General features: G+C 38.7%; 1 protein-coding gene across 1 annotated transcript in view; it reads right to left on the bottom strand.

Annotated features, from left to right (window-relative positions):
* Positions 1 to 16314, bottom strand: part of lrpprc (leucine-rich pentatricopeptide repeat containing) — a 131814-nt gene that overhangs the window by 56516 nt on the left and 58984 nt on the right. Inside the window, exons 15-20 of the mRNA XM_048601116.1 lie at positions 14915 to 14942; positions 14284 to 14341; positions 13636 to 13742; positions 13354 to 13431; positions 11369 to 11425; positions 4926 to 5039 (exon numbers count right to left, since the gene is read on the bottom strand). Of these exons, the coding sequence (XP_048457073.1) occupies positions 4926 to 5039; positions 11369 to 11425; positions 13354 to 13431; positions 13636 to 13742; positions 14284 to 14341; positions 14915 to 14942 (442 nt within the window). The remainder of the gene's footprint in view (positions 1 to 4925; positions 5040 to 11368; positions 11426 to 13353; positions 13432 to 13635; positions 13743 to 14283; positions 14342 to 14914; positions 14943 to 16314) is intronic.

Genomic DNA, 16314 nt, shown 5'->3' with positions numbered 1-16314 from the left:
CTCCATTACAATCAATGGAGACACCATTATAAATGCTACCTCAAAACCCATGAGAAGTACCATCAATTCTGTTTGAGACATATTGTCCGTAGCAGATGGAAGGACAAGTGTACAAACATCAATGTCCTTGAAGCAGCTAATAGCACCAGCATCAAAGCCATGAGCATCCATAACCAACTCCACTGGTCTAGCCTCATGCTTAGGATGCCCGGGTTCTGAATACCAAAGCAAATCATCTTTGCTAAGCTCAAGGAAGGCACTCGAATGACATGAGGCCAAAGGAACTGTTTCAAAGACTCCTTGAAGGCTTCCCTCAAGAAATGCAACATCGATGTCATTGAAATCTTGTTTAGAAGAAACCGACTTGGAGGAAACTCCTGTATGAAGGGACACAATTCTTTGAGAATACCTGTTGGCAAAAGGAAGTATGGAAAAAGAACCGGAGAAAGGAATACCAGTTATCTCAACACCAAGGGCCACTTTCATATCTGAAAATACCTGCCAAGTGTGGTCAGAGATACAGCTCTAGGATTGGGCTCATTAGTCACGCAAGGATCCACATAGCCCTTGACCAATGACACAGAATTTCCTGGGTGGACAATCATACTCATTAGCAAGTGACTGCCGATGACGACAATTAAGAGGGGTACAAAATGCTTGTTTAAAGTCTCCACCATTTCCTTCTCCTCCCTCCCCCCATTCCACATTCAGCCTCATCTCTAAGGAATCAACATTCACTTTAGCTACTTGCCTTCGCAAATCCATCAACTTCATTTTCATCACTTACAGCCTTCTCTTCCACTAAATCCTCAAGATGTACTACATTTCACTCACTATTGTCCAAATATTCCCCGATCTTTAATTCTCTTGTCCGCTCTGGTTCATTCTCCATGACGAGACCCAATTGTAAATCTTCCTTCATAGACTTGTTAAATTTAACCTCTCCAAATGATGCTGACCATGTTCACATGCAGCAAAACCTGGACATCACCCAGTATGGGCTAGTAAGTGGCAAGCAGTATCCATGCCACATATTGATGATAGTCCCTACCCTGCACTAAGACAGAATCTAACCATCTTCCCTTGATATTCCAAAGTATTACCATTGCTGAAACCTCCACAAAATTGGAGGGGTAACGTTGACCAGAAACCAAACTGGATCAGCCAAATAAATACGATGGCTACCTAAGCAGGTCAGAGACTAGGGATGCTGCAGTGAGAAACTTGCTTCCCGTCACCCCACAGTCTGTCCATCATCTATAGAGCACAAGTCAGGAATATGATGGAATCTCTCCTCCTTGCTTTCATAAATGCAACTTCAACGACCTTCAAGAATTTGGACACTATCCAGAGCAAACCACTCAACTGGCACCTGCATATTAAATATCCATGCTCTCCACCACTACCAGTGAAGCAGTGTGCACCATATGCAAAATGCATTGCAGCAACTCAGCATGGCTCCTTCGCTGACACCTTCTAAACCTGTAATCTCTATCATCTAGAAGGATAAGAGCAACAGAGGCATTAGAACACCATCACCTCCAAGTTCCCCTCCACACCACACATCATCCAGACTTGGAACTACATTGTTATTCTTTTTCCTCGGTCGCCCTTTCTGTTGGGACTGTGGATGTACAGAAACACCAAAGATTGCAGCAGATCAAGAAGACAGCTCACCATCACTTTATCCAGGCAATTAGAGATTAGCAAGAAATGCTGGCTGAGCTAGTGACACCCACGTATTATGAACAAAATTTTTAAAAAAAGAGTCACTATCATGTGGGATTTCAACTATTTCCTTCCACTTTATATTTAACCTTTTTTACTAAAAGGTTCGCATTTTATAAGCCTACTTACCGCCTTGACATGAAGGTCCCGTCTTGGTTTCTTCTTTATTATGATCTTCCGCCCTATTCTATTTACATTTAAGCTGCTTCAGTTTCTTGTAATTGCACCCCTTCCCTATCTCACCACTGCTTCTCAACAGTTTAAAAACCATTGCCATCTTCTTATTTACCTTTCCTGCCTGACCATAGGCCCCACCCTGTTTAAGGTAGAGCTCAACCCATTGGTACTGCTCCATATGTCTGAAAACTGTGCCAGTGACCTATGAAAAGAAATTCCTCTTTCCCACACTAGCACTGCAGCAAAGTCTTAACACTGCTGATCTGTCCACTCCAACATGGCTCAAACAATAATCCAGAGATGATCACCCTCAAAGTTCTACATTTTAATTTCAAGTCTAACACTTGATATTCTTTTACCAGAATTTAATTCTTTTACCATGCCGCTGTTCCCATCCATGTCAGCGTCCTAACCTGAATCTCAACAACTGGATAACCAAACTCTTTTCCATCCTCCATGAGATATAACTACGTAGATGGAAACTTCAGGGACTGAAGCAGTTTATGTCTATTTGAATTTTATGACCACACTATTCAGCTTGCATTTCTCAAACATGATTTCTCCTAAAAAGGGGAACCAACAGTGGACTCCAAATTATAAAGGATAGATTACATTCAACTAATGTTGCTCTGCAACAATTAAGTGAAAGATGAACTTCTGGCCAAATCAAAGCAAAACTACAAGTTATACGCCTTTTTTTGGTTTCAAACCACAAGACACCTACTGACATCCAGATTGTTTAGAAAGGAAAATTATACTAGCATACTGGAAGACAGTAAAGGCAACAATTCTGCACAACAAAAACTGGGTTAAGTGAAGAAATTATTCATCAGTTAATCATATTGCATATATTAGAACACTACTAAAGCCCACAAATGAGATGAAATCATAAAGCTTTTAGAAAACAGGAACTGAATAAGCAAAACATGGATCCCTGAAGTTGCACTTGACCCATCTTCCAAATTAAAACAATAGAAAATGGGCAGGTTAATTTGTTAAAAAGGATCTTGAAGAAAGCAATTAATGAGCTCCAAGGAGAACAGTGATCTGGAACTTTATTAGCTTCTTAGTCCAAATACTGTATGACTTATGACGTGCCTCCGTGTACAGCCTGCAGCAGAGCTGGCGCTCCATGCATCTTTAACCTTCAACAAAGTTGAATAAAGTCGCAAATTTGCACTTTTAATTTGATATTAGCTGGCCTCCACTTGGCAATGGCTGAACTGCACATTTTAAATTTGCAGCTCAGTGCATAGAACTCGGATACATTTCAAAGCTCAAGTGCACATTCCTCAGAACGAATTTCATGAAAAGAGGTGCAATAATTTATAGTACAGTCAGATCATCTATCAGAGCTGTGCTAGCTCTATGTAATCTGAATCTAGTTATACCCAAGTTTCTGCTCTCACTTGCTTTTTCCTCATAGAGCTCTATATCATTCTTTTGTTTCAAATACTGACTCAATTTTCCCCAAATGTCTTAAATAAACCAATTTCTTGATGATCAATTTCATACGTGCATTATCACACCATTGTTTTTGCAACCCATCCTATAATCCTAAGAAATGAACTTGACAAAATACCATAGAATTACTTAAAGAAAAACACTCTCAAACAAGAGATGAAGACAGCTATAACAAACAGATTTATAATATAGTAGAAATTACTGAAGGAAGCCATTCTCTACGCATGTCTTTATCTGAATGTCAAGTAAATGTTCACTGAAGAAAGGAGGGAGGATTGGGGACCGAAAGTGAACAAAATCATCCAAGAAGCATAATAAACTCTTACAGAAGGCAACGGCATATAAATGGCTCAAAACCCTCCAAATATGTAATGTTTATACTTATGCAGTGGCAACGCACAACAATCCAAATATCCACAGAATATAGAACAGTACAGTACAGTATAGGCCCTTCGGCTCACGATGTTGCGCTGAACTTTTACCCTAAACCTAAGGTCTTTCTAACCTTCACCCCTACCTTATACTATCATCCATATGCCTATCTAATAGCCGCTTAAATGCCCCTAATGAGGCCGACTCCACTACCCTCTCCGCCAATGCATTCCACGCCTCTACCACTCTCTGACTAAAGAACCTACCTCTGACGTTTCCCCGATATCTACCTCCACTCACTTTAAAACTATGCCCCCTCGTAAAAGCTACCTCCACCCTAGGAAAAAGTCTCTGGCTGTCCACTCTATCTATACCTCTGATCATTTTGTACACCTCTATCAAGTCACCTCTCATCCTTCGTCGTTCTAAAGAGAAAAGCCCTAGCTCTCTCGACCTTTCCTCGTAAGACCTTCCCTCCATTCCAGGCAACATCCTGGTAAATCTCCTCTGCACCTTTTCCAACGCTTCCACATCTTCCCTGTAATGAGGCGACCAGAACTGAACACAATACTCCAGATGTGGCCGAACCAGGCTTTTGTATAGCTGGAGCACAACTTCACAGCTCTTGAACTCAATCCCTCTATTAATGAAAGCTAACACACCATACGCCTTCTTAGCAACTCTATCCACCTGGGTGGTAGCTTTCAGGGATCTGTGGACACGAACCCCATGATCCCTCTGCTCCTCCACACTGCCAAGAATCTTTCCGTTAACCCTGTATTCTGCTTTCAAATTTGTCCTTCCAAAAATGTTACAAACAAAATTGCAAAAAGTTCAATAAAGATTTCCAAAACTTCACCTAAAATTATTCTGCATTATAATTCAATGAGAAACAATTTTGAAAGTTGAGAACTCCTAACAATTCAAAGGTTACTCCTTAAATGTGGGTTGTCGATCTCTGTTTGCTAGCGTGGTGCTCAGAATAACACCAACATCACATGTTTGGTTCCTATTCTAAATGAAGGTAGACTATGGACCTGCCACCTAACCCTGCCCGAGAATTAAAGGCAATTGCAACTCACCATGGATAAAAACTGCCAAGCTAACAGCTGATGTCTGCTGTTGCTTCAATGCTACTGACCCATCCACACAAAGAACGCATGACATTTTTCTATATACATTACCTCAGCTCCACAAAGCAATAGGATCAGTTGCTTCACTGTTTCTCCGATGGGTTTGTTCTCTATTTTTAGCTCGGCCAATCTTGCTTCCAGGGCAGCAATTTTATCCTCGGACCCCTGTGAAATACAAATCTTACATGTTATAGACAACTTAGAAATGGTAAAAATAGCCATTTAGATAACAGGAAATAATTTGGACTGTTAATGAAAAGCCCAATGTTCTTTAAGTAAATATTGCAATGTACGAAGCCATTGTTTTCAATTGCCACTAAAGTTCTGCTCCTCAGCATGCAACTATTTCTCTCACTTGTACAGTGAGATTTCAGAATTATGATTTTAATGCCTCATTTGAATACGAGATGATCTTATCTCATACTCATGCAACTATTACAACAGTCTTTCCTATCATATTCATTCCTTAACATATAATTGCCACCTTCATACTGGACTGATAAATAGGATAGACTCAATTTACTTGAAAAATCACAAATAGGTTTACTTCACAAATAAAATGATAGTTTGCTCTGTAACTGCAAGTTATTTACACATCCTTAAGCGAGCATGCTGCAACTGGATCCCTCAGAGCTATAGCGGCCGCACAATGTCAACCTGGCCCTTAGCTCTTAAGGGGTTGATTAGCTCAGTTGGCTAGATGGGGATGCAGAGTGATCTCAAAAGCACAGGTTAAATTCTCATACCAATGAAGGTCACCACAAAGGCCACACATTCACAACTTCACCCTTCACCTGAGGCATGGTGAACCTCAGTTAAACTCACCACCAGTCACCCCTCTGAGGAGAGAGAAGCCTATGGTCCTCTGGTCTGTGTTAACTCTCAGCTCTTTTGCTGCCCAAACTGTTTGTCATGAATTCAATATCTCAAAATTTAACTATAGGGCTTCCAAGATTTACCAATGTCTGACGCATAATTTGAAATATATTTTCTTGTGCTCACAAATGGCTATTTTGTATGGTCTTTTATTGTGTTCCAAACTGCATACAAATTGACTGGCAAATGGACTCAAAAACACAATCGATTTGCAAACCAGGGACTGCCTGTACTACAAAACACTCTAGGGTAGTGTAGCAAATTCCACTCTCTAAACAAAAAAGAACCTACAATTCCACTGCCTATTTTTTAAGACTTGCATCGAGTCTCATTCAATTGTACTCCCACGATTGCTGACTAACATTGGTTCCTGGTCAAGCAAAGTCTTGATTTAAAATTCTCATCATTGCTTCATAATCTTTCTGTCATTACATCCTTCTCAACTTTGTAATTTCTTCCAGTCCTCAACAATACTCCAAGATATCTGTATTCCCACTCTGGCAACTTAAGCACCTCAATTTCAACTGTTGCATTATTGGCTCAAAGACCTTTGTGAGACAAGTGGATTCAGGTCTGTGGACACTGCCACCAGTACTGGAGAAAGTGGTATCAGTACCATTCAGACAGTCCATATCTGACTATGCTGGGACTAGGGTCCTAGCAAACTACAAACTAGGGGAAGTAGAGAGATTTTAAAGTAAATATCAAAATTAGAAGGATTTGTGAAATTAAAGAGTCGATAACAGTAGTTAGAGAAAGGTATTAATATGAAAATTGATAAACATACCATAACAGAAAGAGATAGAGTATAAATTTAAGAGTAAATCAACTTAGAAAAAGATTTCAAAAATAATAAAAATATATAACTAAATGCTCTGTATCTGAATGCATGAAGCATTAGAAATAAAACATATGAACTAATAGCTCTAATAGAATTAAATAAGTACAACTGAATAGTTATTAGAGATGGCTGCAGATGACACGAATTGGGACCTAAATGCTGAAGCACACAGGACATTTAGGAAGAACAGGAGGCTAGGAAAAAGTGGAATGATGGCTTTTTGTTAATGAATATTAATACCATATTGGGGGATGGCCAAGTTCACAAAACAAAGATGTAGAATCATGTTGATTGATGAGAAATCATGTTGATGAGAAATGAAAGGCAAGAAATCACTTGTGGGAGCGTTGTACAGGCTCCCGAACAGTAACCACACAGTAGGACAGAGTAAAAAGGAAAAAATAACAGGAATTTGTCAGAAGGATATTTCAATAAGCATGAGGGGATCTTAATCTACATATGGAGCTAAAAATAGATTAGATAAAGGTAGCCTAGATGAGGTCACAGAATGTCTTCAGGATAGCTTTTTTTTTTTTAAACACAGCACATTCTGGTTGCAACCAGACAGCAGGCTATGCTAGACCTGGTATTATGCAATGAGAAGGAATTCATGAATAACCTCACAGTGAAGGTGCACCTGGGTGTAACGATCGTAATATGACTGAATTTTACATTTAGTTTGAGGAAGAGAAGAGTGGGTCCAAGACCAGTTCTTTAAAGCTAACTAAGGGCTATTACTACAACATAAAAAGTAGGAGCAAATTAGTGCAGATGCTGGAATCTATGCTGAAAGCCAAAACACAAGAGATCACAGCAGGTCAGGCAGCATTCAGAGAGAGAACAAGCTACTGTTGAGTCCAGATGACTCAAATCAAGAGTAATCTAGACTCAAAACATTAGCTCACTGTCTATCCATAGATGCCTGACCCACTGAACTCCAGCATTGTCTGTTTTCAGTCGACATAAAAGGGGAGTTAGCGAAAATGAAAGCTCAAATTAGTTTAAAAGATTGACAACAAACATGCAGTGGCAGGCACTTAAAGGAATATTTCAGAATAGGCACATTCCAAACAGGTGGGATGTAACTCTCTATCCACAGTTAACATAAAAAATGTTAAAAATTGTATATCAAACATAAGCGTAAAGCATATAATTATGCAAAGACAAACAGCAGGCCAGAAGATTGAACAGAATATAAAAGATCGGCAAAGGATAATTAAAATACAAATCAGGGAAAAATTAGAGCATGAAAGAAAGCTATCTAGAAATATAGAAGCAAGCAAGCAAGGGTTTCTAAATATATTTTGTTGTTTATAAAGTGTTTAAAAAATGAATTTGGGTAAACATTAAGGGAAATAAAGGAGTTAGCGCATGACTTGAATAGGAATCTTGCATCAGTCTTCATAGAGGTTAGCTCAATTGACGGAATGGCTGGTCTGTGACACACAGTGATGCCAACAGTATAGGTTCAACTCCCGTACCAGAGGAGGTCACCAGGAAGACCCTAACTTCACAATCTGGCCCCTCCCCATATGTGGCAACCCTCAGGTTAAACTACCACCAGTTGTTTCTCTCTCATGAGAGCGCCACCCTGTGGTCCTACGAGGACTTTACCTACCAGCAACATCCTGGAAACTGCTGTAAATCAGGAAATGGAAGAGACAGAGAGGAGCTCAAGAAAATTACAGTAGACAGGAAAATAAGACTGAACAAATTATTTGAGCTATGGTTTGAAAAGTTCTCATTTTGCAATGGACTTCATTGAAGCGTTTTTGAAGAAATGGAAAGTGAGACAGTTAAAGCATTGCTTTTAATTTTCTAATATTTTCCAGATCTGCAAAAAGTGCCATTACATTGGAAGATAGCAATAGCTTTTACTCAAAAGGAACAGGGACAAAAAGTAGAAAATTATTAACATCAGTAAGGGGAAAAACGTTGGAAGCTATTATTGAAGATATTACAAGAGGGCATTTAGAAACATTGGAAAAGGTAATCTGGCAATCAACATGTTTTTCTGAAAGGGAAGCCAATTTATTGAAGCTCTTCAAATAAATAACGTGCTGTGGATAAAGGGGAATCTGTGGATGTGTTGTGTGTAGATTTCTGGAAGGCATTCGATAAGGTGCCACATCAAAGGTTATTGCAGAAAACAATAGCTCATGGTGTAGGTGCTAATATATTGGCATGGATGAAGGATATTGTGCCCGTCAAAAAACAGAAATGCAACATAAATGGCTAATTTTGGCTGGCGAACTGTAACAAGCAGTAAGCCATAGTGATCAGTGCTGGGACCTCAAATGACTTTGAAGAAGGAATTAGCAGTATAGTGACTAAATTTGCTGATGACACAAAAACTGGTCATTAGGTTATACCAAAATAGGAGCTTATACCTCTCTGTGAGGCCACATCTGAAAAGGTGTACAGTATCAGTCTCCTTATTCAAGGAAATATTTAAATTCATCAGAATTCAGAGTAGGTTTGCCACACTATTATGTGGAATGGCCAATTGTCTTATGAGGAAATGCTAGACAGACCAGCATTGTATATACTGGCATTCAGAAAGGTAAGAGGTGACTTGATTAATAGGATCCTAAGGGGTCTTGACAGCGTGGATGTGGACAGGCTGATTGCTGTTGTAGGAAAATTTAGACAAAGGGGTTACCAAAGTTCTTTGGAACACTCTTCCTGAAAAGACAGTGGAAGCCTGAATTTTATTTTTAAGGCACAGGTAGGGAAATTCTTGTTAAGTATGAGAGTGAGAAGTCATCAGGTAGAATGTAACTTCAAATCTTCAGATTAACCAGTACCTCATCTACCTGATTCCCCAAAGCCTGTTCACGAGCAACAAGGCACAAGTCAAGAATGTAATAGAATATGTACAGCTCAACACTCGAATAGTTTGATGCCATCCAGGATAAAAGAGCCTGCTTGATTCGCAACACACCCACAATCATTTATTGTCTTCACCACCAGGTGTTCAGTAGCAGCGGTCCGTACTACCTACAGGATGCACTGCAGAAATTCACCAACACTCCTTAAACTCTTACTTCTCAAACCAATGACCTCTACCATCCAGAAGGACAATAGGTAACAGGGACATGGGAACACCACCACCTTCAAGTGTCTCCCCACCCCACACACCATCTTGACTTGTAGATATATTGCCATCCCTTCAGTTAGAAATCACACAACACCAGGTTATAGTCCAACAGGTTTTTTTTTCAAATAAACCTATTGGACTGTAACCTGGTGTTGCGTGATTTCTGATCTAATCCACCCCAGTCCAATACCAGCACCTCCACATCAATCCTTCAGCGTTACTGTATCAAAATCCTCGAACTTCATCCCTAATGGCATTGTGGCTTTACCTACAACTAATGGACTGCAATCGTTCAAGGCAGCTCACCACCAACTTCTTAAGGGCACTAAATGCTGGCTTACTTAATGACGCTCCTATCCTGTCAATTAAAAAAAAACATGATCTTACTGAATGTCAGAGCACGTTCAAGGGGCTGAATGGCTTTCTCCTGCTCCTAATTTGCATTTAAACATGTTTAAAAATAAAGGGGTCCACTATTTGAGACAGATGAGGCAAAATTCTTTTCTCTCAGAGTTACATATGTTTGGAACTCTCTTCCTCAAAACCCAGTGGAAGCAATGTCTTTGAATATTCTTAAGGCAGCAAAATTTATTAAATGGCCAAGTGAACACAAGGGGCCAAATGGCCTACTTCTGCTCCGAACTCAATTGTTTATATAGTGGCTGCACCTTCGGTTGCCTAGGTCCATAGCTTGGGAAAAGCCTCTCCTTCACCTGTCCATTTTGCTTTCGTTCTTGAAAGAAACTAAATTGTAACTAATTGATCTTTGATATTTGACCTACCTGATGTGACTAAGCATCATAGTTTGTTTGATAATGCTCCCACAGAGCACCTTGGGATTCTTATTATGGTAAAGGTGCAATCTAAATCTCAGTTGCTCTTGTAATATGTAAACTCTCTTGTCACTCTAATATTTGGATTTTAACTTAATGGGCCAAGAAACAAAAATATGTATCTAATTACACCTTTGCTCCATCTAGCAAATTAAAGATTGCTTGCTTTGGAACAGAAGACATCCTACTACAGTGATAATGTATATTCTCCGAAATCTATCAAGATACCCAACATTTTATGTGCAAGTTATTCCACTTTGTTCAGTTCCTGATTTTAAAAAAAAAATTTGTTGCATTTCTGGTTTCAAGCATAGACTGTTACACCTCTACACACTTCAGTTTTTTTGTTGCTGTCTATTAAACACCTCTGGCATAAATTTGACAAGAGATTCAGCGATCACAGCAGACGGAGGTGAAAGATAATGAAAACACATGTAAATGCAGAGATAAATACTTAGTTGAATATACCCAGCCAGATGAAAGTAAGATATCACAAGGCTTTTAAGACTGGTTAATCATCTACTTCAGTAAGACTGCAGTTTGCATGAATAAATTTGCTTCACTGTTACATTGGGCTGAGTGTTTTTAATTAGGCCAGGTTTCAGTTTTCAACTGAAAATATCTTTTCAAAGCTTCAATCTGAACTTTGTGATAGCAAGAACTGCAGATGCTGGAGTCAGACATAATAGTGTGGTGCTGGAGGAACAACAGGCCAGGCAGCAGAGGAACAGGAAAGTTTTTTTCTGAAGAAGGGTCCTGACCCGAAATGGCAACTTTCCTGTTTCTCTGATGGTACCTGGCCTGCCGTGTTCCTCCAGCTCCACAATCTGAACTTTGTACTCACTTTTGGCAGGTCAGCAGCAGACAACTTATCCTGTTCGTCCACTAAAACAATGACATCCTGAAAAATAACAATTGCTGGACTTAGAAAATGAAGCAATCAACACTTTTCATTCACTTTTCCCGGGGAGTGGGCAGGCGTTGGAGATTTGATTGGGGCATGGGTGAGAAAGTGCTGGAACACAAAGTATCAAAAAATAAAACAGATAAACAATTGGATTAATTTTTTTTAAAACGTTCAGGTATCTTTGTCTGTGGACATATTCCTGTAACAGAACGGCAAAGGAAGAAATTGCTTCAGAAGCCCGTAATGTAATTTCACACGTTCATCACCATTTCACCTGCTGCTCCTCAACAAATAAAATCCACAAATCAAATGTAATCCAAGAAAAATCTCATTTTTCAGGCATTACACTCTTATAGTTTCATTTTCTCACATTCAAACAGGAAACACAAAAACAGCATGTTGAAGTGGTCCAGTTATTGATCTGGAGTTGTTTGAGTCAATGCTGATTGGATATTGAATACATGCGATGCAGGCAAAGGCATCTTAAAAATCCTCAACTTCAGAATATGTACTCAAAACATTGTTGGGTTTTAGATGACACATAGTTCTTCCATGTGCTTTCAGTACTATGTAATGCTCTGATCTACAACATATCTGGCCAATATAGTATACTAAACATAGAGTAAGCACATCATCATCATCAGGAGTACTATCAAAGATCTCATCACTGAAAAAAATGTTACTACGTCAGGTCTAATTACACAGTCAGGTCAAGACATTTAACGTTATAAATGCAGAGAGACATAGGCATTAGTTTAGATGGTTTAATAACCTTCTCTGTTGTCAGGTTAGGTTGATTTGGGATTTAAGAGCCACTGTGCTAGGCCTGATTTGTTCTGTATACAAAAAAAAAACAGTATTACATTATTTACACCAGCTGAGTGCCTTTCAAGATGGACCCATGTCAAATGTATGAAACTCATTCTGCAAAACAGAAGTAATAGGGGAACCTATTCTGTGCAACAGCACAGGCCAAGTGGATTCTGTGATGATTAAAATGCAACAACTGGGTTATTTCCATTTTCTTGCTTCACCTTAAAGATAGTGCAATGTCTGTGGATTTAAAGGTGTCAGAAAACCTCTGTTACCTATTTCCATGCCTTCAGTCTTAAAAAGTAATCGTGTTTAGGGATTGTGGAATCTATTTTTTTTAAATCATTCACCCACCTGTGTTTACTGCATAACATCCGAGAGCTTGGAACCTGGAGTGACATCAGTTAGATCACAGCTGGAGCACTGTGTGCTGTTCTGGTTGCCACACAAATTGCACTTCAGAAACTGCACTTCAGAAAGTGCAGAGAGATTCATCAAGATGTTGGCGGAGTTATTTCTGCTATGAATAAAGATTAGGTAGGCTGGAATATTTTCCTTAGAGCATGGAATGCGGAGGGGAGGTGGCATAAATAGGGCAGATAGGAAGAAGCTTTTACTAAAGTACGGGGCAAGAGTTTTAGAAGAATTTTCCCACCCACAGAGTTGTGTCTAAGTAGAACTCTCTGCCTAAATTAGCAATAGAGGCAGGAACCATCACAAAATTTTAATAGTATTCCAATGAACACTTGAAATGCCATACCATCCAGGACAACAGACCAAGTGGTGAAAATAGTGGGACTACAGTAGATAGGCACTTAATGACTGACACGGACAAGATGGGCCAAACAGCCTCTTCCCAGGCTATAGTAACCTATGACATTAAGTGATGACTGAGTTCTCTTTCAAGTAGAGTCTTCCTTACTAACATGGTTCAGTGACCAATCTTACCAGGGTGGCCTACACAGCCATCATTTCCTAATTCTCTACAAAATGAAAGTTTGGAAACACACATTACTTTAAACATCACACTAGTAGTACAAAATAACACATTAATTCCATGCAGAAAAATATCTGTGAAAAAACAAAAGGAAAGGACAAATGCAAATCACCTTAATTAACTCAGGGATGTGATAAGCGTCCAACAAATTTCGAATTCCTCTGTAGATATTTGCTGGAATTACTATGCCCTGAAAAAAAAACACATTTAAAATTAATGTTACTGAAGGAAGTATCTGGAAATTCTGTAACGGAATTATTTCAAACGTAATTTGCTTCTTCAACTCTAGCCATGTCATTAAATGAGATCTTCACGTACTTAAAAGCAGCAGTTTTAAGTATAATAGATACATGTCATACATGACATGCATTATGCAGCTAAAATGAAATTGTACCATCTTGTTCAACTGATGGAAGTATTGTCTCAAATGCTCCTCCTTGGCCTGCACCTCAGAGTCACTCATGCTGTCAATCAAGTTATAAAGAAAATAGCCAACAGCTTCTGTAAGAAAGAGGGAAGAAAAACAAGATAATCATGCTACAAATTATTGAGATTGTTGCATTATCAAGACTAATATACTACAAATCATTTGTCACAGCTCAGGATTCTGTATCTGAGACGGCAACAATCAATGAGGCATGTGGATAGTGCTGCTTAGCAGCATGTACAGCAAACAACTAGAATGAAGAAAGCTAAATAGAAGTCAAATGTAAAAGTCTCATGGGTGTACAACAACATACTTCCAATATCATAACTGCAACATCAACATCTGGCACAAGCATGTTGCTTCTCAAGAAATTGATGGATTTACTATTTGAAATCAAGACTATCAAAAGCTACAAATATAAAAGCATCTTAAGTTTTTGATTAATAAAAAACTAACATGGAACAAAAAGATACTGAAAGGTTTTCTGACCACACACTTTTAAAAATTTCACTTTAAAAAAAAAAGCAATCAGTGTACTCCTGTAATCCTTCGAGCCCCATCATTAGATAGAACAGATTTGTGGGCAAGTTACAATCAAGGAAATTGAAACACTACCAGTCGATCCTGGAGAATTCTGGCAATAACGCTCATCTTTGTACAACAATTCTGTTATCTGAAAAAAAACCCAAAATAATAATATATTGTAGGTGGAAAAAGTACGGAAGAATAAGCAGTGTTTGAAATTGTATTTTCTAAATAACAAAGCACTTTTCTACAAAGGTATTAATCAACACTGTATTGTGGCATTTCATCTGTAAAATGCTGGACAGGACAGTGTCTGCTCAATAGCTGACTTTCTTTCAGAAGTAAAACTGAACAAAATGAGAATATCTTCCAATGATAGACATGTTTTTACCACAAAATTGCATTTAGCCATCCTGATACTAAGGCACCGGATATGTTTTTTAAACATATTAATGCTCACAGTAACCTTTCAATGCACGTCAGTTTTAAATTAATTGCTAAGAATTTTGACAGAAGGTTAAGTATTCATATAAATTCAACATTTCTACATAGCAGTAAATAAATGATTTAACAAAAGATGGAAGAAATTTTAAACACAGAAAATTTAGAGTTTTATGCCTTGAACATTCTAACATAATTGAAAGATTAAAGTAAGAAATTTACGTTCACACTTCTGGTAGGTCATGCAGTCAAGTGAATTTATTTATTTCCTGGCACTTACCTTGGCAAGAAAATCAATATCCTCAGACCTGCAGAGGGCAGCAAAACATAAAGAACTATATTTTAATTAAATTTATCTCAATAGACACCACGGAGAACCATGAAGAACTGCCAAATAGCTTTGAAAAAAAGTTCTCTGAAACAAAATGTTCAATTACATCTTCCACAACATTTCAGATTTCACGAAGTATTGGATCAAAATCAAAATTATAGTAGGGTTTTATCATCAAAATAATAAAAAAGTTTGCCTTTAAACCTATTTGTGCTTTTGGACATGTATTATGGGAAAATTAGTAGCAACATGAATAAGACATTTATGGTACAAATTAGGAGGATGTACAATGACAGTAACAAATAGGTAAAGGACAGGATTAGCAACTACTACACAGCATGGACTAGGATTGTACAGATTTGATCATGCTCTGCCATTCCTATAATCTATTATTTAAAATAGCTTTTAAAAAATTATTTCCAGTTGGCTCAGCAGCAGCTTTACAATATTAGTTATTTGTTAGTCTGTCAGTAGATTGCAGGTTTATGTTGTGGACTTTTGTCAACCAGGTGACTAGGTGTGCAGAGGAGGACAATGCATTTGACGTAGTCTATGTGGACTTCAATTGGGCTTTTGATACGATCCCACAAAGGACACCGATAGTGTACAGCCCATGAGGTCCAAAGAAATTTGGCTAATTGGATCCAGAATTGGTTCAGTGGCAGGAAGCAGAAAGTAACGGTCATGGAGTGGTTTTGTGATTGAAAGCTCATGTCCAGGGAAGCATGATTCCACAGAGATCAGCGTTGGTGCCTTTGCTGTTTGTGGTGTATATATATGTTTATTAGATTTGAATGCAGGAGGGCTGATCACAGTCTGCAGATGATACAGAAGCTGGTGAGGTGGCAAAATTAGAAGAAAGCCTTATATTACTGGATTTTATCAGTAGGCAGGTTGGAAAGGTTGAATTCAGTTTGCTACTGATCAATCTCGTAAATGTTAGATGGTGCACTTGGGCAGGATAAACATGGCAAGAGAATACATGATGAACAGCAGGACCTTGGTGTGCACATTCACCAGTCCTTTAAGGTTGTGGGACAGGGCGATAAAGTAGTTAAGGTGGTATATGGGATACTTGTTTTTATTAGCTAGGGCAGAATCTGGGAGCAGGAAGGTTATGCTACAACTGCGTAAAAACGTTGGATAGGCCCAGCTAGTGTGCAGTTATTGGAGAGATGTGATTGCATTGGAGAAGGTGCTGAGGAAATTTACCAGGATGGTTGGCTGGCTGGTGAGTTTCAGTTTTGGACAGATGGGTTCTTTTCCTGCGGAGCAGAGATGACATAGGGGGTCATGATTGAGACATATAAAATTATGATGGCATAGACAGCATACATATTAAGGAATAG

Source organism: Rhincodon typus, chromosome 9 (genome assembly GCF_021869965.1).
Source record: "Rhincodon typus isolate 14 chromosome 9, sRhiTyp1.1, whole genome shotgun sequence".
Lineage (NCBI taxonomy): Eukaryota > Metazoa > Chordata > Chondrichthyes > Orectolobiformes > Rhincodontidae > Rhincodon > Rhincodon typus.
Note: the sequence above shows the minus strand (reverse complement) of the source record. Positions and strands in the feature narration are given on the sequence as shown.